The sequence below is a fragment of the Gopherus evgoodei genome, chromosome 13 (genome assembly GCF_007399415.2).
Source record: "Gopherus evgoodei ecotype Sinaloan lineage chromosome 13, rGopEvg1_v1.p, whole genome shotgun sequence".
Classification (NCBI taxonomy): domain Eukaryota; kingdom Metazoa; phylum Chordata; order Testudines; family Testudinidae; genus Gopherus; species Gopherus evgoodei.
In genome coordinates, this window is record NC_044334.1 from 19,691,432 (window position 1) to 19,716,216 (window position 24,785).

General features: G+C 46.0%; 1 protein-coding gene across 2 annotated transcripts; it reads left to right on the forward strand.

The window, feature by feature from the left end:
- Window positions 1–2,929: 2,929 nt before the first annotated feature.
- SMARCB1 (SWI/SNF related, matrix associated, actin dependent regulator of chromatin, subfamily b, member 1) lies at window positions 2,930–23,540 on the forward strand. 2 transcript variants are annotated; one of them, XM_030582527.1, is made up of 10 exons: window positions 2,930–3,121; window positions 6,081–6,192; window positions 6,863–6,892; window positions 10,290–10,419; window positions 11,649–11,786; window positions 14,002–14,129; window positions 14,813–14,979; window positions 15,761–15,951; window positions 22,006–22,137; window positions 23,140–23,540. In XM_030582527.1, exons 1-10 carry the CDS (start codon window positions 3,029–3,031, stop codon window positions 23,177–23,179), a joined length of 1,161 nt encoding a protein of 386 aa, XP_030438387.1. In that variant the 5' UTR covers window positions 2,930–3,028; the 3' UTR covers window positions 23,180–23,540. The 2 variants fall into 2 exon arrangements, with proteins under 2 accessions (XP_030438387.1, XP_030438389.1); XM_030582529.1 differs by lacking the exon at window positions 2,930–3,121 and adding an exon at window positions 3,598–3,825.
- Window positions 23,541–24,785: the final 1,245 nt, after the last annotated feature.

Sequence of the window (24,785 nt, forward strand, 5' to 3'; positions counted from 1 at the left end):
ATAAATGTGGTCTTTTTTCTATGCCCTGTTTAGTCTGAATTTCTTTTAACATAGTTTTCAACCACAACTTTAAAACAGATCCCACCTACAGACCCTTATCTTGAGCACTGTCTATGCTGTAAGTACAAGGGTGTTTTTTGTAATCAGATTATGACCTGCTCAGCAGACCCAGTTGCAACACGTATAAGTGAATTTGGGTCATGCTGTCATTATTGAACTTTTATATTACAGTGGCACTTAACGGCCTAGATCAAAACTGAGGCTGTGAGAAACATTCCCTTCTCAAGAACAGGAAAAGGAAAAATATAGCAAGAGCAAAGAGCATTTTCCATCAGGAAGTATAGGAAGCACAGCAAGTAGTAACTAGCTACAAAATGGCTACTTTAGGGCTGCAGCTGCTTGACTCCGCACTATTTAAAGGGACAGATACAGAAAGGCATGCTGGGGAGAAAAGTTCTTATAAGAGGGCAGCAGCCCAGCTGGGAAAGAATCAAATAGCTATAAAGGAAGGGCTGTGTGTTGCTTATGCCTTGCAAGTGAGTCCTATATCTTGAAGAGGCTGCAATTTAAGAAGACAAGTGGGATAGCTCAGTGGTTTGTGCACTGGCCTGCTAAACCCAGGGTTGTGAGCTCAATCCTTCAGGGGGCCATTTAGGGATCTAGGGCAAAAATTGGTCTGGGGTTTGGTCCTGCTTTGAGCAGGGGGATGGCCTAGATGAACCTCCTGAGGTCCCTTCCACCCCTGATGTTCTGTGATAAGAAAGGAGTAAGGAATGCATTGCAATATGTACAATGGTGATATGTTTTAAAATATCACTAGTATAACTGTTAACCTTATCTACTCTTCAGTCCATTGGTCACTGATTGTAAAAGTAGGTCTTGAGAAGAGTGTCAGTAGCCTTATAGATTTATTGCCTTGTGTGGCTTAAAAGAAGGCGGGGAGGTGTTTGAGAAGCTCAAACAGGTGGTTAAAGCAGATATTGTGACAGAGGAAGAGCTAGAGGCTGAGATATGAGTGGACGGGGTGGGAACAGAGTTGTGAAGGCTCTTGAAGATTAGAATAACTCTTGAACTTGGTGTGACATATAAAAGGAGTTGGAAATCAAAGAGGGAGGTGATAGGGTCAGAGTGACAGGCAACAAAAAATAATCTGGATAGCTGTGTTTTTAATGAACTAGAGGATTATGTTGTCAAGGAGATGTAGAGAAGGCAACAGGAGCGAAGATGAGAAATGCTGAGGAGCTGACTGAGTTTTTGGCTTTCTGAACAGAATAAAAAAGTCAAACATTATGGAGAAACAGCTGCAAAATGTGGACATGGCTTGGAGGTGTGTGTGGAGGGTGGGTAGAGGATGACTCCAAGGTTGACTTGTATGACTGGGGAAATGGTGATGCCATTAATAACTTTGAAGAAAGATACAATAAGTTTATGGAGTAAGGGGCCCATATTGGAGAGAGGGGGGCTGAGATGTGACTGGACAGGGGTACCTCAGCAGTAGAGAGGTAAAGCTAAGTCATCTACACAAAGATGGTGGTTGAAATCATGCAAGCAAATGAGATTGCCCAGAGAAAGGGTATAGAGGGAGAAGTGTCAAGGCTGGAGCCCTGTGGAACCCCTGCAGTAAAGAGGAGCCACCATTGTATGTACCTGAAGGATCTGCTAAAGAGGTAACTGCTTTCTTCACAACATAGTAGGTGCAGATAGCCATGTTTGCATATGTGGGCATATCCAGGGTGGTATCTGCATCATGTGAAAGTCTAAGCAGATATCCCTCAGAAGAAAACCATGTACCTGGAGAAGGTGAACACAGCTGCATGCAAGGTAGTGCCATCTGAGATATATAGATGCACAGGGAGCTGGGAAGACAGAAGATTGGCCAACTCAATTACGTAAATCCTCTCTACATAGCAAAGTAAGCATCTTTATGAAGACAAGCATGTCCCAGGTTACACTGCGAGCTAGGTCACACATGCCTAGGTGCCATGATTACTAATCATGCTGTGTGGACATAAATCATGTTTATAGCCAACAATGTTACAAACTGGCAGTGGTAACAACCAGCACTCATAGCATCAACAGGGCTTTACAACTAACCCCATGCCAGTGCTGGCCTCAGCTCTTCCTGGACAGCAAGAGAGATCTGGCTTGAAGTGGTTTTCATTATATACAGAGTTTAGTTTGCTTCAGTAGCTCTCAGCACCCCCCCTACTCAAATTCTTCCAGCAACCTCTGGGGATCTGCTGCCCCTGCTCCCAAACATACTACTCCCCTAGTGACAGCAGGGGCAAAGGTGGCTGCAGGGCTCTCTGAGGTGGGGGTGGATTCACCCCCATGCACAAACTGGTTCAGCAAGGGGTCGGACCTACTCAAATGCAGTGGCAGATTTGCCACTGGGCTAATGGGGTTCCGTACTTGGAGGGCACTGAAAAAAATAGGCACCACCTGACAGGAGCAGGGGAAGCCCCCATATCCAGACCCTGGTCCCCAGCAGGAGGGGGTGACTACAGGCAGAAGCAGTAGGAAGGCGCCCACCCCCCATTCAGGGCCTCACAAAACCATAATCCAGCTCTGCAAAAAAGGCAATTCCTGCCATGCTGCCCGGGCGGGATGGGGGCTCTTGTGGCGTAACTAACAAAGGGTGATGAGAGAAAGCCAAGGGGCGGCCCTAGGCTGCACCGCCCCCTGCGTCCAGCGCGCCCCACGGCCACAGCGCGCCCCTAGCTCCGCTGCCCCCCTGTCTGCACTGGACCCCGGGCGCGTGCACCACACCCAGGCACCGCAAGGGGGGGCGGCGGGGCACGTGCCCGCCAAGCGGCGTGGCCCGGACCGAGCGGGCACGTGCCCCGCGCGCCCCCTGAAGGGGTGTGTGAGACTTGGAGGCGGCCCCTTTAAGGCCGCGCCCACTGCGGGTAGGGGCTCCCCGAGCCGCGGTTCCGGCGCATGCGCATTGATCCTGCGGAGTAGGCCGCAGCCCCCTGCTTGCTTCCCCTCCGCGCCCGGCGCCCCCAGCCCTGCTCCCGCCGCCGCCATGATGATGATGGCGCTGAGCAAAACCTTCGGGCAGAAGCCCGTCAAGTTCCAGCTGGAGGAGGACGGCGAGTTCTACATGATCGGGTCCGAGGTACCGGCCCGCCCGCCCGCCCGCCGGCGAGGAGGCTGCGGGACAATGGCCCGGCCGGGCCCCGCTCTGCTGTGGGAGCCTCCTGCGGCGGGGGCGGCGGCGTGGGGGGGCAGCGTGCGGGGAGGTGGAGGGGGGATCTGGGGGAAGGGGGAGGGGTTGCGTGGGGCCTGGCCGGGGGGGTGGGGGTGGGTAGGAGGAATCGGGCGGGCGGGGAAATGGAGTGTGACTGGGGACGGAGGGGAGGTTGCGGGGGGGCTGAATAGGAGGAATCGGACTGTTGGGGGGCGGGGCGGGGTTGCGTGGGGCCTGGCGGGGGGGGGGCGCGGGTAGGAGGAATAGGGCTGTTGGGGGGCGGGGAGGGGTGCGTGGGGCCTGGCGGGGGGGGCGTGGGTAGGAGGAATCGGGCTGTTGGGGGGCGGGGCGGGATGCGTGGGGCCTGGCGGGGGGGGCGCGGGTAGGAGGAATAGGGCTGTTGGGGGGCGGGGAGGGGTTGCTTGGGCCTGGCCTGGCAGAGCTGGGCTCCAGAAAGTGGGAGGTTAGGAGCAGGAGGATCCATCCTGGGGCAGGGGGGCTCTGGCTCTCCCCTACTGTGCGACTGCCCAGGAACAGGGGAGAGGCAGCCCTCGTAGTGGTACCATGCTCCCATATCTCTCTCCCACTACTGCTTGGCCCCCTTGGAGATGGGCCTGATCCAGTAGGCTGAGGTAACTGTTGTTTTCCCCAGATGCTGTCTGAATCTGTCAGTCCGGGAGGGGCACTGCAGTTGTTGCCCCTCTTCACAGCCTGGTTCATACTGCCTTGTAATAGGGGCATCTTCAACGCCCCCAAGGTTCAGTTGTGCTTCCAGCGCTATGCTGGGCTGGTTGTCAAGCTCTGGCTTGTGATGTTTATAGCTAGGAGACTTTAGGACAGGGGTTCTCAGACTTTTGTACTGGCGACCCCTTTCACACAGCAAGCCTCTGAGTGTAACTCCTCTTGTACATTAAAAACACTTTTTTTTAATATATTTAACACTATTGTAAATGCTGGAGGCAAAGCGGGGTTTGGGGTGGAGGCTGAAAGCTCGTGACCCCCCATGTAATAACCTCACAACCCCCTGAGGGGTCCCGACCCCCAGTTTGAGAACCCCTGCTTTAGGAGGTCTTCAGTTGTCATGATTCGGGAAGAGTGACAGCGTGAGTGGGGAGCAGGATCTGAGTTAGTTGATTTCAGTGAGACTGGTCATACACAAAAAGTTAAGCACGTTTAAGTGTTCGCCACATTGGGGCCTAAAGCTCAGCCTAAACCAGGAACTTGTCTCTGTGTTCTCCAAACCCAGGTCTACACTGGGGGCGGGTCGATGTAAGATACGCAACTTCAGCTACGGGAATACCATAGCTGAAGTTGACATCTTATTTCAACTTACCTCCCGTCCTCACGGCACGGGATCGACGTCCGTGGCTCCCCTGTCGACTCCACTACCGCTGCTCACTCTGGTGGAGTTCCGGAGTCAATGGGAGCACGTTTGGGGATCGATCGCTGGGTAGGCTGGATGTACCCCAAGTCTCAACGGCCTGAGCATCATCACACTTCTTAATGATATGATATATTGTGGATATCTGAACATTTATTTTAGAAAGATCCTGAATGTCCAGAAACTGCCATATGATTAAGTTAATTGAAATGATCATTTTAGGTCCAGGCTTTTGTGGCCAATAAGGAAAATCCGGTTAATGCTCCTACAGTTGTCATTGACTCCCTTTTGGTTTTTTAGCATAGTGGAGTAACTATTTGCAGAAGCAGAGCTTCTGTCAGTCACAGAAGTAGCACTGCCTCCATGAATTGACTCATTTGAGGCATTAACCTTTGATTGGCTCAACAGTGTCAGAGATCTGCTTATACTTTCAGAACAGAAAAATGTGTATTTCAGACCCATTTGATGGGGGAGAGGAGTCGTGGGTAACTTAGAATTCCGGATGCATATTTTTAGCAATGACAAGGCTCCGACCCATGGTACTTCTGAAAGAACTGGAAAGGTTGTAAAGTGAAAAAGCAGAGGTGTTAACTCTGCGGTTCTCTAACCATCAAGATCACAATCTCAGTGGTGTAGAAGGAAAATACAGCATTACTCTCTTAGCTACCAGCTAATTTGTAACCCTATTTACTGATAAACATCAAATACCAAAAAATAGTATAAGGAAACCTGAAGCTAGAGGTAGAACCAAACTGTGTCTTTTCTAATATAGAAGAAAACCCCATTGTATGACATTCTGCAGGCTGCTGGTATGTTATTGCCTCAGATGTTAGTTTCATAGTCTAGAAATAGCCTCATTGTTCTCTAAAGCTTACTGTAACGTTTAGTGCTTAGATAAAATAACACAGGTGTGGACATTATGCCAGGAAGAATAAAACTGCTTTACAGATGTTGACTGAATTTTAAAAGGGATTGTTGGCAAGTGAGTCATGAATTGATTTGTGTTAGAACTCTGCATGTTCCTCAAAGCATTTAAAACACAAAATACAAACCAGGTCTTAGGTTACTAGGTTCTGCACAAAGAAAAATGTTGGAAACATAAAAGGTTCAATATAAAAGATGGTAGTGAGGGAATAATATCAAAACATACTATACAAACCTATAGTGGGAGATCTGGGTAATTCCAGCTGGAGTAAGACTAGGAAAGGTTAGATTGTTAAGAAATTATATATAAACTACTGGCGGTCTTATTAAATCGAGAATTGTTAAGATGGGGTTCTCTCTCACCAGGCTGGTAAAAGAAATGTTGGTCAATATAAGTTTTGTTTCCTGTACTGCTGCAAAAGTCTTGGTGTTATCTGAGAAAGTGTTTTGTTGCTGAAAGAACCATCATTGGGTGCCCCACTTCACCAGCACAAAGGAGTCAGTATGCCTCAGATTCCTGCTGGAAACACTTGCCATTTTAGCTGCATCCCTTAAAACAAACCTTCTCCTTTTTGCTTGTAGGTGGGGAACTACCTGCGTATGTTTCGTGGCTCCCTATACAAGAGGTATCCCTCCCTCTGGAGGCGACTAGCCACAGTAGAAGAGAGGAAGAAAATAGTTGCATCTTCACATGGTAAGAAAATTGATAAATATTCCTGATGTTTTAACTCGGAAAGGGTAGTTTTTAAAAATTGAAATAATTAAGTACATTCTTAAAAATACCTATAAGCTGTGATTTTCATTGAACTAGTTACAGGTGTTGAATTGCAAAAGATTTATACATTTCTAAATTAATCCCATACAATTTCATTTGGCATAAGAGGCTGTGTGTGTGTCTCTCTCTCTCTCTCTCTCTCTCTCTCTCTCTCTCTCTCTCTCTCTCTCTCTCTCTCTCTCTCTCTCTCTCTCTCTCTCTCTCTCTCTCTCTCTATATATATATATATATATATATATATACACACACACACACACAACCCCTTTGTGATGTTGCAGGATTTTTTTTGCTTGAAAACGAGGTGTTTTGTCTGACCTTGGTTGTCTCTCAGGATAAAGGGGTGGAAAGAAAGAGATTCCAGAACTGGTATTGTTCAACAGCTATATCAATAGAAACAGAAGAGAGTAAGAATCTTGTTATCTTAATAGAAGTCTCCTTGGCAAGGGAAGCAAGTAATGAAACAGTTTCCTTTTAAAAGATAACCTTACAAGCTACAGGGCTGGAGACAACAAACTCGACATATTACAGATTTATGTCTACTTCTCCTCTGAGTTTTCTGCTGACCTGTTGCTTTTTATTTTTTCGACAGAGTCTCAGCGGAGTCACAGCCCCAGAAGATGTAAGTCTTTGGCTTATATTGTTCTTACCTTCTGCTGAAGAAAGAATCCCTCTTGTGGCCCCTGCTGCTATCAAATATGTGTATTCAGATGTTTAATTCTTTTCTCTTCTGGCTTATTAGACTCAGATATGTAAAGAATGGGTTAATGTGTTTCCCTCAGGGTTACTCTCTCCTTGGCTCTTGCCACTTTTAAGAGGGAATTTTTTTCCTGTGATTGCACTGACTGGATATCCTAGTTCATGAGCTTTTCTCTTCCTTTTCATGAGACTTTGTGGGCACTCAACATACACATGGTTTTTTGCAATTTACTAGGGTCTGCCCCTGCCACATGACCAATTTTTGTTCTTACAGTGTTTTACAGACACTAATTCTCCTATATGCCACAATGGAATCAGGCCTTTATAAATGTTTTTGATGGGTCTGTTGAACGATTCAGTTCTGAGGTTAACCTTTGTTACCACTTTCTGACACACCATTCCAGACCTTTATGCATCCCAGGGTTCATTAGTTTCTGGGATATTCCTCCCATGCTGCAGTGGGTACTCAACTGTGTCACTCCAGAGGGCTTCAAGTGCACATCAGAGCTTACACCTGAGATGGCACTTACAGACCTCTGTGGCACAGGGAAAGAAAGTTGAGTGCTATTGTTTTTCTGCCTACTCAGCCCCTATTCATTCTGTGTAAGGGTCTTGCCTCTAGAAATGTCTCTGCGTGGTTGGTGGGTTATGGTGCTGAGTCCCAGAAAAGCAGGTTAGTAGGATTTCTTGCATCTAGTGGGAATTCCAGGCCAGAAGTCATATTTTTAATAGACTGCACCTTAGATGTAGCTCTGACACTTATTTTAATGAGGACCTGGGGATTTCTGTTTGTTTTCTTTCAGGAAAACTAAGGTAGTTTCTTTACTAAAATAACCTGGAGCTCTTCCTTTTGTCCTTCAAAAAAAGCTACTTGACATTGTAAATAATGGACGTAGTCTTCTGCTCTGGAAGCGCTGGGTTCATGTGGATTTGGTAAAAGCCTCAGTCTGTTTTCTGTGGACTCTTGTCCATATTACAGAGCCACAGCCCAGTTCTTGATGGTCTGCTCATGAGGCCCAGCACTGCCTAGCAGAGTTATAGGAGGTTATCCCTGAGGTACATTGGTAGGGATGTTTGAAGGGAACTATCACAGTTCCTGCCCACAGCACAACTAGCCCCTTCTCTCTTTGTAACAGAGACTTTGCACAAGCAGTTTTTTTGCTGTCATGCTGGACCGTCACTAACCAGCCCTTCAAAGCTTTCACTTTGGGTCTTATTTTCTGTGTCTTTTCTCCATTTCACATCATAGGGGGGTTGCAGTGTCTTCCCTGGGGTATATTTGAATAAGACCTACTGTGACATTTTGGGGATCACCCAGATCAGTAAGGGATTCTGTCAGCACCTGCCCTGCACCCTTGGATGCCTTAATGCTCTGCTTCTATGGCTCAGGGTATGTCTATACTGCAGAGAAAAACCTGTGATACAGAGTCTCAGAGCCCAGGTCACTTGACCAGACTGCAGAGCTAAAAATTGCAGTGTAGATGTTGCTGCTGGGGCTGGAGCCGAGGCCCCAAAACCCTCCCCCTTGCTGGGTTTCAGAGCCTGGGCTCCAGCCTGAACTCAAACTCCTACACTGCTATTTTTAGCCCTGCAACCTCGGCACTGGGAGCCAAACTCAATTGACCCAGGTTCTGAAACCATTGCTGCAGATTTTTTTTTGCAGTGTAGACATCAACTCAGACCCCTAACCCTCAGTAGCCACCCTTCTATCATCAAAGTCTTGCCCTGGCTTCTGCCATCCTAGTTATTCCTTGCAGGGTGACTTCTCCAGCTTTCTGGGCCTGAGTCTTCCCAAGGTTCTTCACTGACAGACCCTTGGACTCTTCCCCTCTGGTTTGTTACCCCGACTCAGTGAAATGTGCTCCTCAGTTATTAGCTCGTGTTGGACGACATTCTCTACACACTTTGCACTGGAGACCTTTTTGAGGTACAAATAAAAGGTTTGCATAATAGAAAAAATCCCAGATTCAGAGATGAAATAGTAAGGAAAAGCAAACACAAGTTGCACAGAAAATAAATATAAAGGTGTAATTTCAGGTTTACACTTCTATATTAGCTAAATTCCCTTTTCTAATACAAGTTACCTGTTGCCTCTGACCAGTTTTCCAGTGTGCACTCTGGCCTAGAAAGGATCCATTTGTTTCACCAACAGGACCCTGCTTCGATGCTGGCCTGCAGTTTTTGGATGCTTTTTACTTCAGACCCTCTCTTTTTAATGGTTTGCAAGGTTTTTTCCCTCTCAGGGTTTGTCTACACTTACAATGCTGCTTCAGTGAGGACACTATGCCAACAGGAGGGATTCTAGCTACAACCTCTGAGGTGGTAGCTAGGTTAATAGGACAATTCTCTCATTCATCTAGCAGTGTCTACACCAGAGGTTAGGTTGGTTTAACTGTATTGCTCAGGTGTGTGGATTTTTTTGCACCTCTGAATAACTTAGTTATACCAACCTAATTTTCTAGTGTAGACCAGACCTCAGACTTGTGATTGGTGTTTGTCCAGATCAAGGGAATCTCCCTCCTTTCTTAGTTTTCCAAGACTGGGGTTTTCTATTCAGTTTTAGTGTCTTTCCTTTAACTTTAATAGTCCACCATTGTCGCTTCCTGGGTTGTACAAGGGTAGGTGCTTGGAGCTAGTCTCGTCTGGTTAAGGAGGCAGCTCCTCCATGCCTGATTAGCCACCTCCTTGTTGTGAGGTGGAGCTGTATGTTGTAGCACAAATTATGAGCACACTTTTACGTCTATAAATACATAGATTCATAACCATAGTCTATATACATATATCAAATTACCATCAAGGTCAGAACCTTACAGGCTTTCATAAAAGACCTTACTCGTCATAGTTTCATCTGCAATAACATTTATACAACCATGTGATTCAGTTGTGTATTCTTTGAGGTTCAAGCCCCTATTCTCCCCTTAGGGGGACTGGACCTGACTGTCACATTGCCAAAGAAAATCAAACTTGCCTCACCTGGCTGAACTGGCCCCAGAACTAAAATGTGTATTCTTTGGGGCAAGGACCATTTTTATGCTTGTACAGCACCTAGCACAATAGGGCTGGGGCCTGTTGGTGCTTGTGGGCAGGAGTGGACCAACAGAATTTCACAACTCCTTGTGCACTGAGTGCTCTAATGACAGGTCAAACTCCTCTAAAGTGAAATGCTTTAAAGGGAAAAGATGAAGGCATCCAAGCTACTCAGTTTTTTAGAGGCTCTCAGTAGAAGTTAACATTGCCTATCCCCAGCAGCAGAATCCTTAATTAGTACCATGACTGACAATATTTCAAAGGCTAACCAGTTACGTGCTTTCTGGTCACAGATCACGGTTATACGACACTAGCCACTAGTGTGACTCTCTTGAAAGCCTCTGAAGTGGAAGAGATCTTGGATGGAAATGATGAGAAATACAAGGCAGTGTCTATCAGCACAGAGCCTCCCACCTACCTCAGGTAATAAACATTGCTGAGGGCTACGATCCGAGTTGAAGTGATTGGAAGAGTTCTTCTACCTTGTCAAACTGTATAAAACTAGGGTATTATGTAGTGAGGTATCTATTTCTCTCCGCGTTCCCTAATATTAATCACTGTTTCATTAAATGAAGATCTCTAATATGGAAGGACTTGATTTCTGGCATACATGTACCTTGAAACTTGGTGACTTTGCTTACCTTAGGACTGTTTCATTCCAGCTTCTAGCGTATGTTCTGGGGAAAAATGTACCCACATTGAGCACAATCTGGGCATAAGAGAGAGACAGTTATATATTCCAGTGGTCACTTAAATGAACACAATCCAAATATTAATATGGTTATTTAAAATGGTGCATGTGGCTGTAGAATTTCTCTGCTAGGGTTAAAAATAGAGTTTAGACAATGATAGTCTCTTAATTAAGGGAGGGAGTGCTTCCTAATGGTTAGAGCTTGGTGCGCCAAGAATTGGGACTCTGGGTTCTACTCCTGGCTCTGACTGACCATGGGCAAGTCACTTAACCTTTCTGTGCCTTAATTTCCCTGTCTGCAAATTGACTTGCCTTAGAGGGGTAGCATAAGGATATAATTTAAAGTTTGTAAAACATTTTGAGATGGTGGATAAGAGGCATTGTTGAAGGGCAAAGTAGTATTACTTAAACAGTAAGTCCTGGCAATGGACTCTTTGTTTGGCCCAAAAAGGACTGGTGGGGATAGATAAAATGAGATCAAACAGGAAAAAGCTGGTCAATGGATTGGAACATGTATACGTTAAATGAAGTGCTGCAGAAGGGCCAAGTATTATCAGATGGTTAACATTTATTTTCCAGAAGGCCAGCCCCACACCCTCCCACCTGGGGTTGGGATGTTTCCACTCAGCCAATTGTAGACTTACGAATGGAACAAATGCACCATGCAGCTTTCAGATTTATAGAATCATAGATTATTAGGGTTGGAAGGGACCTCAAGAGATCATCTAGTCCAACCCCCTGCTTAAAGCAGAACCGATCCCCAAATGGCCCCCTCAAGGACTGAACTCTCAACCCTGGGTTTAGCAGGCCAATGCTCAAACCACTGAGCTATCCCTCCCCCTTACCATTGGGGTAGCCTGTGATCAGGCTTAGAGCTATATATATGACCATACCATAAATAATGACAATAGAAATATTCAGTGCTTGAACTTCAAGTTTAACACGAAGTCTCCTCCTTCAGAGAGCAGAAGGCAAAAAGGAATAACCAGTGGGTGCCAACCCTACCCAACAGCTCTCATCACCTCGATGCTGTGCCATGCTCAACAACCATCAACAGAAACCGCATGGGCAGGGATAAGAAGAGAACCTTCCCTCTCTGGTGAGTCAGTCACCTACTGTTGGAAACTGCTGAGTTTTTCTGCATGCTGACAGTTGTCTAGAGGATGGCTCTGAGGCAGGAGGCATGTTGTATTGACTTGTACAGGGTTTGTAGATGCTGTTAAAATTGCACATTATACTTCGTGATAAAGATCCAGCTATCCCCAAACTAAGACACTCTTGGTTAGACTGGGCTACTTGCAGCTAAGTACTTATGCCCCCTGCATGAAATTCACCCCTGCGTAGTATATGAGGCCTTGTTCATTAGGCCTTTGCACCATTTAATGCCTCTGAAACTTGAGTGTCACATAGGCCTTGCATTGGCCTCTGCACAGGGTGAATTTCATCCCATATGATTAAAATTCAGTGGCAGCAGAAAATGTGTTCTCCCTGGTTTTTCAGATTTTATGCATTTCTAGGGGTGACCTCCTCCCTTGCTGATCTGTGTTTCTACCGCTGCTGCCTGTCTCAGAACTGTCAGGTCCGCAGCCATCCATAGAGACAGAATGGTGTTCTCAGATGTGTGTGGAGCCCAGAGAGCTAGCTTAGCATTCTGTTTAGTAGTAAGTGAAAGAAACTATAGACCTGTATCCTGTAAGGCATTAGCTTAAGTAAGCATAAGACTTCGAGGCCTATGAATTTTAGCATAAATAAGTGGCCCCACAGTCCCCCTGAGTTTTGGAGAACTGGGAATATTGTGCTGGGGAGAGAGAGAGTCCATGCAAAATGATAGCAGGGAACTGCAGGGATATTTGAATTAGTTGTAGGCTTGTTTAGTTTAGGATAGAAATACTGGCAGATGCTTAACCACGAACTTGCTTTGGCAACAGATTGGTGTATGTGCTAAGTTAGGATCATTAATATACTGCTCTCTAGGGTAAGGACGTCCCAACATTCTTAGGGTTAGGAAGTCAGATATGGCCAAGGGAGGCTGGGTATTTGTATGAATATTAATGACAGCCCTTAGGCCCTAGAATAGCCCAGACCACCATGTATGTAAGGAGAGATTTGGACCATCAGACCTGTTTGACATGCCAGGGACGGAGTAGAACCCTTGTAGGCAACTGCCTGTCTCTTATCATCAGATTCCCAAGAAAAGGTGTGTCTATGTGTCATATGATACTGTAAACTCTGTACTGTTGCTCTCTTTTTATTTGTGTCTTCACTTATTGTGCTAATAAAAGTTTATAAAAAGTTTTGCTTTGCCCTTGGCGTGAGTGCCCTGGGTTCCTAACCAGACATTTAAGTGGATAACCTTGATTCTCGTGTGCCTGGTTCTGGAACTAGAATACTACAGTTCCCAGCTCTTTATAATTGATTTCCAATTAATTACTAATTAATCAATAACCACTAAAGAATCAGGTAACATGCATTTTTTAAAATTTCTTTAAACTAGTGCTCATGGAATGTGCTGGATTGGCAGCCCAGGATGCAGACCTCCTGATTTTTGATAGGACACTGCACAGGTGGCCACGCAAGCTTTCCCATGCTGCCCCCGTCTCAGGAAGGGCTGTCCTCAGGAGTTAGGAGAGCAGCTCGCTCTCATTTCCTATCCACTCCTTGGCCACTCTGCTAAGACTGTCAACAAGGATGCCAATTGTTGTGGTATTTGTGAGGTGCACACCTGTCCTCTGGGCACTGAACTAAGACTACTGCTCAATTCATGTAGGCTACTAACCAGCCACACAGTAGTAATGGCTAAAGATGTGTTCTGAAGTTGAACACTCTGGCCTAGAAGAGAGGAGCTGTGTATCCCACTGAATGATCATTAAAATCATATTACATAGTCTTTCTCCAGCTGCTGGATCAGGTCAAATTGTGTCCCCCTACATCATACTAATGTGTATTTTACTGCCTTTGTGCAAATATTTCAACTGTAATTTCTCTGCAACATTGTCCAGCTGCTATGACTTATGATGATTTTATATCTTCCATAGAAGACTTGACCTGAAGAGTTCAGAGGGAGCCAGTCATGCAAACTCGAGGAACTTCCTCACTGAATTCTCTAGCGTATTATTTTATCTCAGATGTGTTAAAGGTGAAAATGAAACCCAGGGTCCATTGTTGCCCTGGATCTGTAAGCTTATGTTTTAGAGCCCACCCAAAGGCTGTGATTGTCAGAGGGAGGTACTCCTGGTAAATCCTGTCTCTCTTCTCATGGATGCCAGTGTACCTTCTACCAGTGTCTAATGCGTGTTGTCCTGGTTTGTTTTCAGCTTTGATGACCATGACCCAGCAGTAATCCATGAGAATGCATCCCAGCCAGAGGTTCTGGTTCCAATCCGATTGGACATGGAAATCGATGGGCAGAAACTCAGAGATGCTTTTACGTGGAACATGAATGGTATGTAGGCAGCCAAGTCTTGTCTAAGGAGCTTGGAGGGATTCGGTTGCATCTATACAAGAGCATTTTTAATTTTATTTTTGAGAGAGAGAGAGAGAGAGAGATCCCCTGCCACACGTTGGCAAAGCTGTCAAGGCCTCACATTTCACTGAGATTCCATTTAATCATCATGTCTCATCCTGTATCATGTGTCCTTCCTGCTGGCTGCAGTGAGCACTAGGCGTGTGTGTGTAATTTGAGGCCATCTTTTTTAATTGGCCTGTTCTCCTGACCTGATTCAGTGATGCCACAGTCCAGTGTCTCTGATCTCATGCGGCATTCAGATGAGATACAAATACAAAAGCACAGAAAGCCTGTATCTCCATAGTCTCATTCACGTGTGTATTGTATTAAGATTGCAGCTACATTGTTTCCATAGGAACAAATAGTAAATGTCGTCCATTCCTTAAGTCAAAGTTTGTAGATTGTTTTTGTCCTTACAAACCAGAGTCTAAAACCATCCTTTGACTCTTACTAGAAAGAGGTTAGACTTGAGATTTCCCTCTGCATGGCAGGTTACAGCAGAGGCCTAATGCCTTGTAATCCGTGAGTGAGAGGAAGATTCTAATTGCTGTAAGCCCTGACTGAATTAACTGGGAATATTGGCTTGTTCTAATTGGTTGTCCTTTCTTCACCTCCGTCAGAAAAGCTAATGACCCCAGAAATGTTCTCAGAGATACTCTGTGATGACCTGGATTTGAATCCTCTGACCTTTGTCCCTGCCATTGCCTCTGCAATTCGACAACAGATTGAGTCTTATCCAACTGACAGTATCCTAGAGGACCAGTCAGATCAACGAGTTATTATTAAGGTAATAAAGGAGAAAAGCATGACCCGAGTTAAATTATTTTGTAGAAGGCTGTTTGGGGAAGGAAAAGCACATGGGCTTCTCAAACTAGGAGTTCCTGGCTCCCCGGTCCTGTGTCTAGATCACATCTCTCTCCTCTATGTTGAGGCCCTGGTGGCAGAGTACTGAACACTGCTGTCTGTGCCAGGAATTGAGATGACTATGGGCTGGTCCACACTACGGGGGGGAAATCAATCTTAGATACGCAACTTCGTGAATAACGTAGCTGAAGTCGAATATCTAAGATCGGATTACTCACCTGTCCACACCGCGTGGGATCGATGTCCGCGGCTCTCCCTGTCGATTCCGCAACTCCGTTGGGGTTGATGGAGTTCCGGAATCGATATAAGCGCGCTCGGGGATCGATATATTGCGTCTAGATTAGACGCGATATATCGATCCCCGAGCAATCGATTTTAACCCGCCCATATGGCGGGTAGTCTGGACGTAGCCTATGTAATAGATGAGTTCCAGAGGAGGAAGGAACAGAGTCACACTTTGGGGAGAGGAGCTGGAAGTCCTCACACATCATTTGGGTTTCCTAGCACTAATGGTAGTAAAGAACCCAAATACAGTAGTTCTAGAAATGCATGGAATTGGCTCAGCCATTTATCTTGTTTGCCTCTGAACTTTACCTCCTGCATTAAATAAGCATGACCGTGACAAGGTAATGCAAGAGATTGGTATGCGTAGGAGCATTTGAAATGCAAACAAATCTGACTTGTGTTTATGGCATTGTGTCCAGCTAAATATCCACGTGGGGAACATTTCCCTGGTAGACCAGTTTGAATGGGACATGTCGGAGAAGGAGAACTCCCCGGAGAAGTTTGCACTGAAGCTGTGTTCAGAGCTTGGGCTGGGTGGGGAATTTGTCACCACCATCGCTTACAGCATTCGGGGACAACTGAGCTGGCATCAGAAGACTTATGCCTTCAGGTACAGAACACTGTAATCTTTTCACTATCTGTTAAATAGTTGCCTCTTTGTGGAAGAGATTCTCTGGGAGATAATCCTGCTGATGTACCACACTCTGGTTCCTACTCTGCTCTTCCTATGGTTTTGGCTTCTTGAGCTCTTGTGGTCCTTCTGTCACCTGAAGCCCTTCTCACTTCGACATTAGTTAGTTGCTGTGGAGTGGTTTATCAGATGAGGAAGGAGCAGATGAACTCCTAAGCAGTAACGAGATTACATTCATGTAAGTGTCTTAGTAACACACGTCAAAAGAATTCCCAAAAGCCAATATTATGTAGAGACATTTCCTGTGTGGTATTGGCAGCTCCTTTATGGTCACCTATTGAGGATCCTGCAGAGACTATTCCCTCTTTCCCACGTTCTCGTGTGGTTCACAGGCTGTGTCGCACGGGGTGACTCAGAGGGCAAGGTGTGAATGTGCTGAGGCTGTTTGGGAGAGGTGCTGTTTCACTGATGTAAGCTGATATCAGAATTGGTGCGTGCTGTGGGGAAATGGAGCATAGCCTTGCTTGGATGTAATGTGCAGCCTGACTCTGGAGAGCATGAAGTTTAGCCTTAGTGGGGCTGGGAATGGAACCAGTGCAAACACCACAAACTCTAGAGAAACCTGGCTCTGCATGCTGCCCCTCAGGCCTGTGTCTCATTGGTGGCTCTCGGTGGTTGGGTAACTTGAGGAATCTGCTTCACCCATTCAAAAATATTAAGTATGTTTTGGTTTAAAATAGAGCCAACAGACTAGAAATGGCTGCTTTCCTAAGTGACCGTTGTGTTGAGACACACTGGGGGTGTTATGTACAGTTTGTAACTTGCCCAGGCAATGCTATTCTGTGATGCTGAAATATCAGCTGTTACCACATCACAGCCTTTTGTTATAGCTAATGGGTAACAGCTATTGTTTCATCGTCTTCGTACAGAAAATATGTGCCCTTTAATCATGTTCTCCTTTCATAACATACACACTGATACCTTTTTCTAGAGGCCTCTAAGCCATTTGTGTTCCCTGTGCCGTGAAGACTCATGAACCAGGGTGTCTTAGGTATTTTCAAGCTTAATGTTGATTAAAACAGCAACTGTAGTGCTCTGCATTGGCCAGAATAAAAGCTGGTGTGATTTACTTATCACCAGAAGACAGGTTATGAATCCTGACAATAATAGGTTCCAGTTGTATTATGTAGTGGTCTGTGGTGAATTAGTATATGGATGGTTTTTATCCTTCATGTATTTCATTATAATATATTACAAGTGTGCAAGTTGGGAATGTGCATTAATGAGCTAGTCTCTGAGTTGGCCTGGCAGACTAAACTCTGCGCATTGTGATACTATATGAAGGATCAGAGTTCAACACCTGAGATGATTTGCAGGGCCAGCAGTGGCTGGGAGAAAGGAAGTTGCCTTGCTTTGGCTTTTAGTAATTCCCTGTGGCCATTTCAGGCCATCACAGTGGTACACTCCAGCGGTTGGAAGAGAACCGCATCCAACCCTTTATTGGAGGGACGGGCAATGCCTAGAGGTCAATTCCAGGGCGTGAGGGAGCATAGAAGCAGAAAACAGGAGATAGATCCTCAAGGTTCTGAGACCTCCTCGAGTTACTGTAGAAGTTGGAGGCTAGTCCATAGAATTACTCTGCTTAATGGAGCAAATAAAGAGAATTCAGTGCTGGCACTTAGATGGCGAGCCTGACATGTTTATTGTATAAGAGGCAATCCTGAGAGTGCCTAGGGTTATTATAGTTCACACTGTGGTTTAATAAGTTGCTGGAGAAACCAAGGAGTTAGCAGTCAGCTTTCAGTATTTTAGAAGAGCCCCAGCCAGTTAGCACTCTTGGCACCATGAGCATATGTCTGCGTCACCGTAACCTTCTGTCCTTGCTCCTGCCGTTCTCCATGGTCTTTGTATATTCCTGACTGTCCACAACCAGCATCGTGGCAGCCTCCTTTGCAAATGCAGCCGGTCACCGGAGTGCTGTGGGCCAGCTGCTTTTTACTCCTCGTCTGCCTCTTGGCACTTCTCAGTTCGCTTTCCTTCAGGAATATACCTCAGTGGTGTCCCCAGAAACAGTGTAATTCCAAGATTATCGCCGAAGCAATGTTTGTTAGAGACTGGAGAGAGACTCAGTGTGAACCAAAGGTAAACCTAAAATCCTCTCTGCTTCAGTGTGGAGAAGAGCCTCTCTGGAGAGGAGTTTGTAGTTAGGATTTAAGCAGGAGAACAATCTAATTGTTAGAGCTCATGTGTTTGTCCTGTGTCCTGCTGCCAGCGTCCCCTCTCTGTTAGCATCTCAGGATGTGACCTATACCTTCCTTTGCCAGGGAAAGCTGATTGGTATCTCCTGGTGTGGTTGGGGACCAAACCATTTTTGGCACCATTGCCAAAAGTGCTTTTAGTCTTGTCGGCACTAGAAAAGCTGAAGTATGGACCGAAGTGTAGTGTCTTTCCCACTGTCTTCTAACCCCCTCTCAGTAGAGTTGTATGACATAATGGGAAAAATGCCCTAGGCATGAGTACACTACAGCCTCCACCAACGCAGAATCACAGGTGTGTTCCTGACTGTAGTTGCAGTCCCTGAGGTTGGGTGGAAGTACGTCTCCAGCTCTGTGCAGTGGTGCTGGGAAGACTTCTATCCTGGCCACGCTGGGGAGTAAACTCTTTGAAAGCAAGCAGGGTAGGGGGACCGTTGGCTGGTTTAGCAATGTGTGCTGGTGAGCACAGCTGGGAGTTCAAGTTTTCTTCTCTGTAGCTCCCTCCTGGTTTATACCTGTGACAGTACTTGAAATGAAGAGCAGAGCCCTCTCGTCACTGTGTTGGGCAGAAGTCCGCTTTTGGATTAGCCCAGACACTAGTCCTTCATTCCTTGTAAGTGTAAATTGCTTTCTGCCCACCCCATTACAGTGTATCCCATATCCAGTGGAGACTCGCATTCCTAGATGGTCCCTCTTCCTAATTCTTGCCCCTTAATGCTTCAGAGGGGCCCTGTGAACCTGCATAGGTACCAAAAGGCTTTTCTAATATCCTCTGCTTCCCCATTTATCCCAGATGACCTGGTTAGGATAGAGGCTATTTGCAGGTAGCTAGTTTTTTTTCCTTTGGGAGGTTGCTTGCATGATATGAAAATGTACCTCCCTTTTAGTCAGACAGTGCTGATTATAATACCAGCCTGTGGTCCCAACAGGTGACTTCATACCCTGGCTTGTTGAAAGCCAGTTTACCAAGGATTTCTGCATGGCCCTGATTATTAAGGAGAGTTTGCACATAGAGAGTGTTTACAATAGGTAGACTTTAAACCTCCTTTCAAAGATAAAGGAACCTTATTGCAAACAATGAAATCAAAGTGCTGCCTGCTGCTGGGAGAGGAATGGGGGTAAGGAGGCCTCACAGAACAAAGTAACCGTCAATACTTAGACATCATCTCGTTTTTAAACAAAAACACTAATTAAAACCTTGTTTTGTTTCTCTTAGTGCAAATGTCCTCTTCCTTCTGCTTCTCCTCCAGCAGAGGAGTGGCTTTGAAACCTTCTTGTGATTAATGATATTTGGGTTCTGTGGTTGGTTAGTTCCTGAATTCCCAAACCACACTGGTGGCGGTTGCTAAAGAGAGACATTCCAGTGTTGTAGGAGAAGGGTCTGCTGTAGCAGTATCAAAAGAACAGCCCTAATATCTCCAGGGACTGACATAGTCTGAGGAGTCACGCAGATCTTAATCATCTGAGGGAGAGGTGAAACCATGTGGTTCTGTGGGATTCTGCTTTTGCTGGTCAGCACTGTTAGCGCAAAGCAAGGTCAGAGCCAAAAAGCATGATGTAGCAGTGTGGGGTTGTGAGCCACTATACAGGACTGTTTATATAGCAAAGTATATCAAATAGATATAAGGAGCAGTAAGAGGAGGCTGAAATGGGACCCATCAAGTTCTCCTGTCCCCATGACTTACTCAGTATTTAGTAATTATATACACAGCTCGTTACAAACAAGCTCCCTGACCTAAAGAGCTTCCACCTGAATAGCTAATGGAGGGAGCTGATTCTACCAGACACCAAACACTCCTTGCCTTGGGAGTCATCCTTGTGTCCAGTAGAAAATGTCACCCTGCTCAGCTGGCTATATGGACCCTGCCACATATGAATGTTACCTCAGCCTGTCACCAGAAGGTTGGACCAGGACATAGGGAAGGGCAAAACTTTGTTTTTTGTTACTTCACCTCATTCTACTAAAAATTATGCAGCTGATGGTGTATTACACAATGCCTCCTACGCTGGGAGTATCCCGTCTGCCACTCCGCCAGCCTGGCAGCAGCATTGTGCTCTTGAGAAGTTGGGGTGTTGTCACAAGATTGCAGAATCCCTTCTTCTCTGTCTGACACCTGCCAGTCCATGGAAATGTGGGATCCAGTTTAAGATTGTGCTGAAATCATGCTCTTAGGCCCAGTCCTGCAGCCCCATTGAAGTCTGTTGATTTGTGCAGGTGTGAGGCAGAATCTGGCCCTAAAGGTTTGCTATTCTAGATCACCAGCTTTGCTGCAGACAACCCCTTTCCAGGGTGATCAGCAGTTGAAGTATGTCCTGTGAATCAGAGAGCTGCGATTAGCTGCATGTAAGTGATAGGACGCTAGCCTGTGTAGTGGTGTCTCTGTGGGAGGGGTCAGACATGGCTGTGCACCTGGGCTAGCCCTACACACACACTTTCTCAAAATTTGAACCCAATATTTACACTGAGACTTGCCTGTGTTTACACTGCATTTCCAGCTCCTCAGTATTTAGGAACCCACTCTCATAACCACAAGGGGCTGTACTAGTTAATTCTTAAAAGGTTAGTGAAGTGAAGACCACTTTGTGAGCATGTGACGGTGTAGCTGCTCGTAGCAGACCAGTTTGTAACTTGCACTAGCAGACTAAGCTCTTTGGGTCAGGGACCCTCACTTATTCTGCATATTTGTAGAATACCTAGCGCAATGGAACCCAATCCATGACTAGGGTCTCTAGATTCAATTGCAATGTGTTATTCTTCAGTGGAAGATTGGGAGAGTGTCATCACCAGGCCTTATGAACATAAGGAGTTGCCAAAGGCTGCGAAGGAAGAGCAGTTATACTAGGCAACTCAGAATTACAGTACCACGTGCAGTTTGCACAGACTGAGGCCTTGTCTACACTACGGGGGTAAGTCGACTCAAGTTATACTACTCCACATAGCTGAAATCGAGGTAGCTTAGGTCGACTTACAGTGGTGTCTACACCACGCTGTGTCAACTGGAGATGCTGTCTGGTCGACTTCCCTTACTCTTCTCGTTCCGGTGGACTATCGGAGTCGACCAGAGAGTGCTCTGTGGTTAATTCAGTGGGTCTTCACTAGATCCACTAAATCAACCCCCGCTGCATCGATCACGCCAGCCTTGATCTCCAGTAATTGTAGACATGGCCTCAGAAATGCTGGCAGGAACCTCAGGAAGCCACATTTCTGAGCAGACAGGGTATTCTCCCAGTTCATGAATGTCCCCTTGGATATAACAAAGCTTTCAGCATTCATAAACTGGTATGATCTTTTCATTCAGCCTGAATGTCGTCTGTCCATTAGCCAGTTATATAGGGAGCCTTCAGAGAGGGGAAATCTATTGAGACTGTGGTTGGTATTCAAAATCTGCATGGCTCTTTAAACTGCAGTCTTCATGTTGTTGTTGTTATTGATCATATACCTCCTGATGGCCAAAACTTTCTAAAATAAGGAGGACGTGTTCAGCATTTGCTTTGAGGAATCCCCTTTCACTGGTGCGTACAAGAGACGATAGCTTTGAAGTAGTTAGATTCAAGGCAGTTCCAGGCTCCAGGAAATATAGCTTGTCTGTCTACTGGGCAGAAACCAGACTGTACCAAGCAGATGTAAGAATGAGTGCCCAGCCAGAGCAGCCATTGAGTAGCCCTCCCCTCTCAGCTCTGGGGCAGTGCCAAAGGGGAGTGAAAAGTCTGTGTGTCTTGGCTGTTGCAATTCAGATTTGGCTGAATTTTTGTTTTTTGTCTTGACTTGGTGCTTTAGTGAGAACCCTCTGCCAACTGTAGAGATTGCCATTCGCAACACAGGTGATGCTGACCAGTGGTGCCCTCTGCTCGAAACCCTAACGGACGCGGAGATGGAGAAGAAGATCAGAGACCAAGACAGAAACACAAGGTGCTGCCCGTTCCTACAGTTTTCATTCTGGCCCCTCTCTGGGATAGAATTTAAAAGCTTTGATGTTTTATTTTTCTCTGCTGAGAGCCAACTGGCAAGATTTCAGATCAATACACCAGAAAGAGGATTTCTCTCTCTTTTGCTTCAGGATATTAAACTGTTATCACATCACTCTGCAAGTGTCTTCACATTTTCATTTTAACCATCTCCTGCTCAAAGCCAGCTCCCCTCTAGTGCAGTAATATCTGGGGTCTCTAGGAGTCATAAGACTAAATGCCACATGCAGACATCCTGACAAAGCTTCCCTTTTATGTGTGGAGATGCACTGTTTGAAGTAGGAGTGATGTTCCAAACCCCAGCCTGGTTAACTGCACTTCTGCCTATTTGCTGGCACAGATAGGAACACCATTGTGATTACAAGAGCAGCTTTTGCTCCCTGTAGGGAGAGACCCACAAAGCAAATAAATAGCTTAGGCTGTTCAGACCTGCCTGGGTTTGAAGTGAAATCAGCCTGGTTTATCTCCCCAAGATACTGTAGGTAATAAAATTGAGAGATTCAAGCAACACTCATGGGTTGCTCAAAACTGGAGACCCTTCCATTAGTATCTGATAAACCATCTCCCAGTTATTTAATACTCAATTTGGTAAGACTGAGACATTCTGATACGCAGTAGCTGTAAGCTCTTGCAGTAAAGCTAAACTGTCAATGGCCGATTGATGTTGAAACACAATTCAGGCTAAAAATACATGGAAACAAGGTAAGCAGATTTCGCAGCAGCAATGCCATACACGCTTCAGGAACTGTGCAGATAACACCCTCACCTGGTGATACTATTTACTTGAACCACACTGTTAACTAGTACATTTGTCTAGCAGCCCCTAAGACTGTGCAGTAACTTGCCCTTTGGCATCTGTGAGGGCTGTGGTGCGATTCCAGGCAGCTCTACTAAAGCATCATTTCCCCATCACTTACTGTGCCTTTTTCTCCCTCACTTCCTACAGGCGCATGAGACGTTTGGCCAACACTGCTCCAGCCTGGTAACCCTCCCTGACATGACAGTGGTGCTCATCCTCCGGACTCTGTCTCCACTCCTCTTTCCCAAAAGGACCTAGGATTGGCAGGGGTTTGTCTTGAATCTTTTTGGCCCAGAATAAGGACACACATTCCACTTGCCAAGCAGTTCAGAGTACTGCTGACTCCCGCCCCTGCCCCCACCTTAATGCCATGTGCCGAGAATGTTGCATTTGCACATTATCCATCAGAGGTCTGTGGCAGCTGTCAGAGCCCCTCATGTACCTGTGTGTGGACTGAGTAAAGGTTGGGGGGGGGGGGGGTTGGTATAGGTGCAAGGTGCACTGTTGACAACTTTTGAAATAAAAGGAATGCATAATGGTTGGTCTGAATCAGTAACTTACATGCATGAGAGTTCAGCTCCCATTGCTTGGGCTCCTGACAATTGATCCTTCTGATGGCCTAATGCTGGAGGAGTTGGAGCTGCATGGGCTGTTTCCAGGTCAGCTGGATATTCACATGAGCTAGGGAGTCCTGTCCTCTGGTTGCTTGTTTGGAATAGATCTAATAGGCTTCGAAGAGAATCCTGCCCAGGCCTTCCCTTTTACCAGGGGACTGGGCTTTGGGACTCAGTGGGGTGGGAATAGTGAAGATCATGAGGACTACCCCAAAAGAATGTTAGTGTCTGGATCACGAAGGAGCAATTTGTTTAATATCAGAGGGGGAGCCTTGCTGGTCTGGATCTTTAAAAAGCAACAAAGAGTCATGTGGCACCTTATAGACTAACAGACGTATTGGAGCATGAGCTTTCGTGGGTGAATACCCACTTCATCACAAAAGCTTATGCTCCAATACATGTGTTAGTAACAGAGTCCTGGGGCACCTTATAGATTATTTGTTTATTGCACTCAGAGCGATCAGAACCAGCCCTGTCTGTCTGTAATCATGTCTCAGTGAATGGAGCTTGGCTGGTTAGTTCGGTGAGCATGGTGTAGTCCATGGCTTCCGTTAGGCTTTGAAGTTCATCTCTGTCTAGTGTGTGTGTGTTGGTTGGAAGCCAAAGCTGGGGAGAAGACCTCAAAACTCCCAGAACTGATGGTAAGACTATAGACTCTGCATTTCAGTTGTCTGACTTGTAGTTGCTGAAATTGCATCTTTCCTTCAGTAAAAAGCTGCCCCTGTAGCCCCTGTGCATGATGATGTGCAGTGGATCCCTCACTTGCAGCCAATGAATGAACTCAGCTCACTGGGAATAAAGCTGGATTCACACGGGCCGCTAACACGGTGGGGCCAGGAGTCTGTAAAGCTGGTGAGAAGGCAGAGACCTGCTCTTTCCCAGGAGGCGTGGAACTTGGCTGTTTTAAACAAGATACAAATTGTCAGCTTTGTACTGAATTGTTTTAAATAGACTCAGAGCCAAGCTGCTGGCTTGTTGGCGCTTTGCTGGAGCTTGCACTCCTCCTCCAGGAAACCCAAGAGAAAATGTTGCAAGCAGCACAGATTCCATTGACAATCTGCCACTGGTGTCATGGCCCTTGTGCTAAAGGAAGCTGTAAAACCTATTCCAGCATAGTCCCACCCACGCTTCTAGCACAGTCAGAAATCTCCTTTTAGCATGAATATTATCATGCTTCGT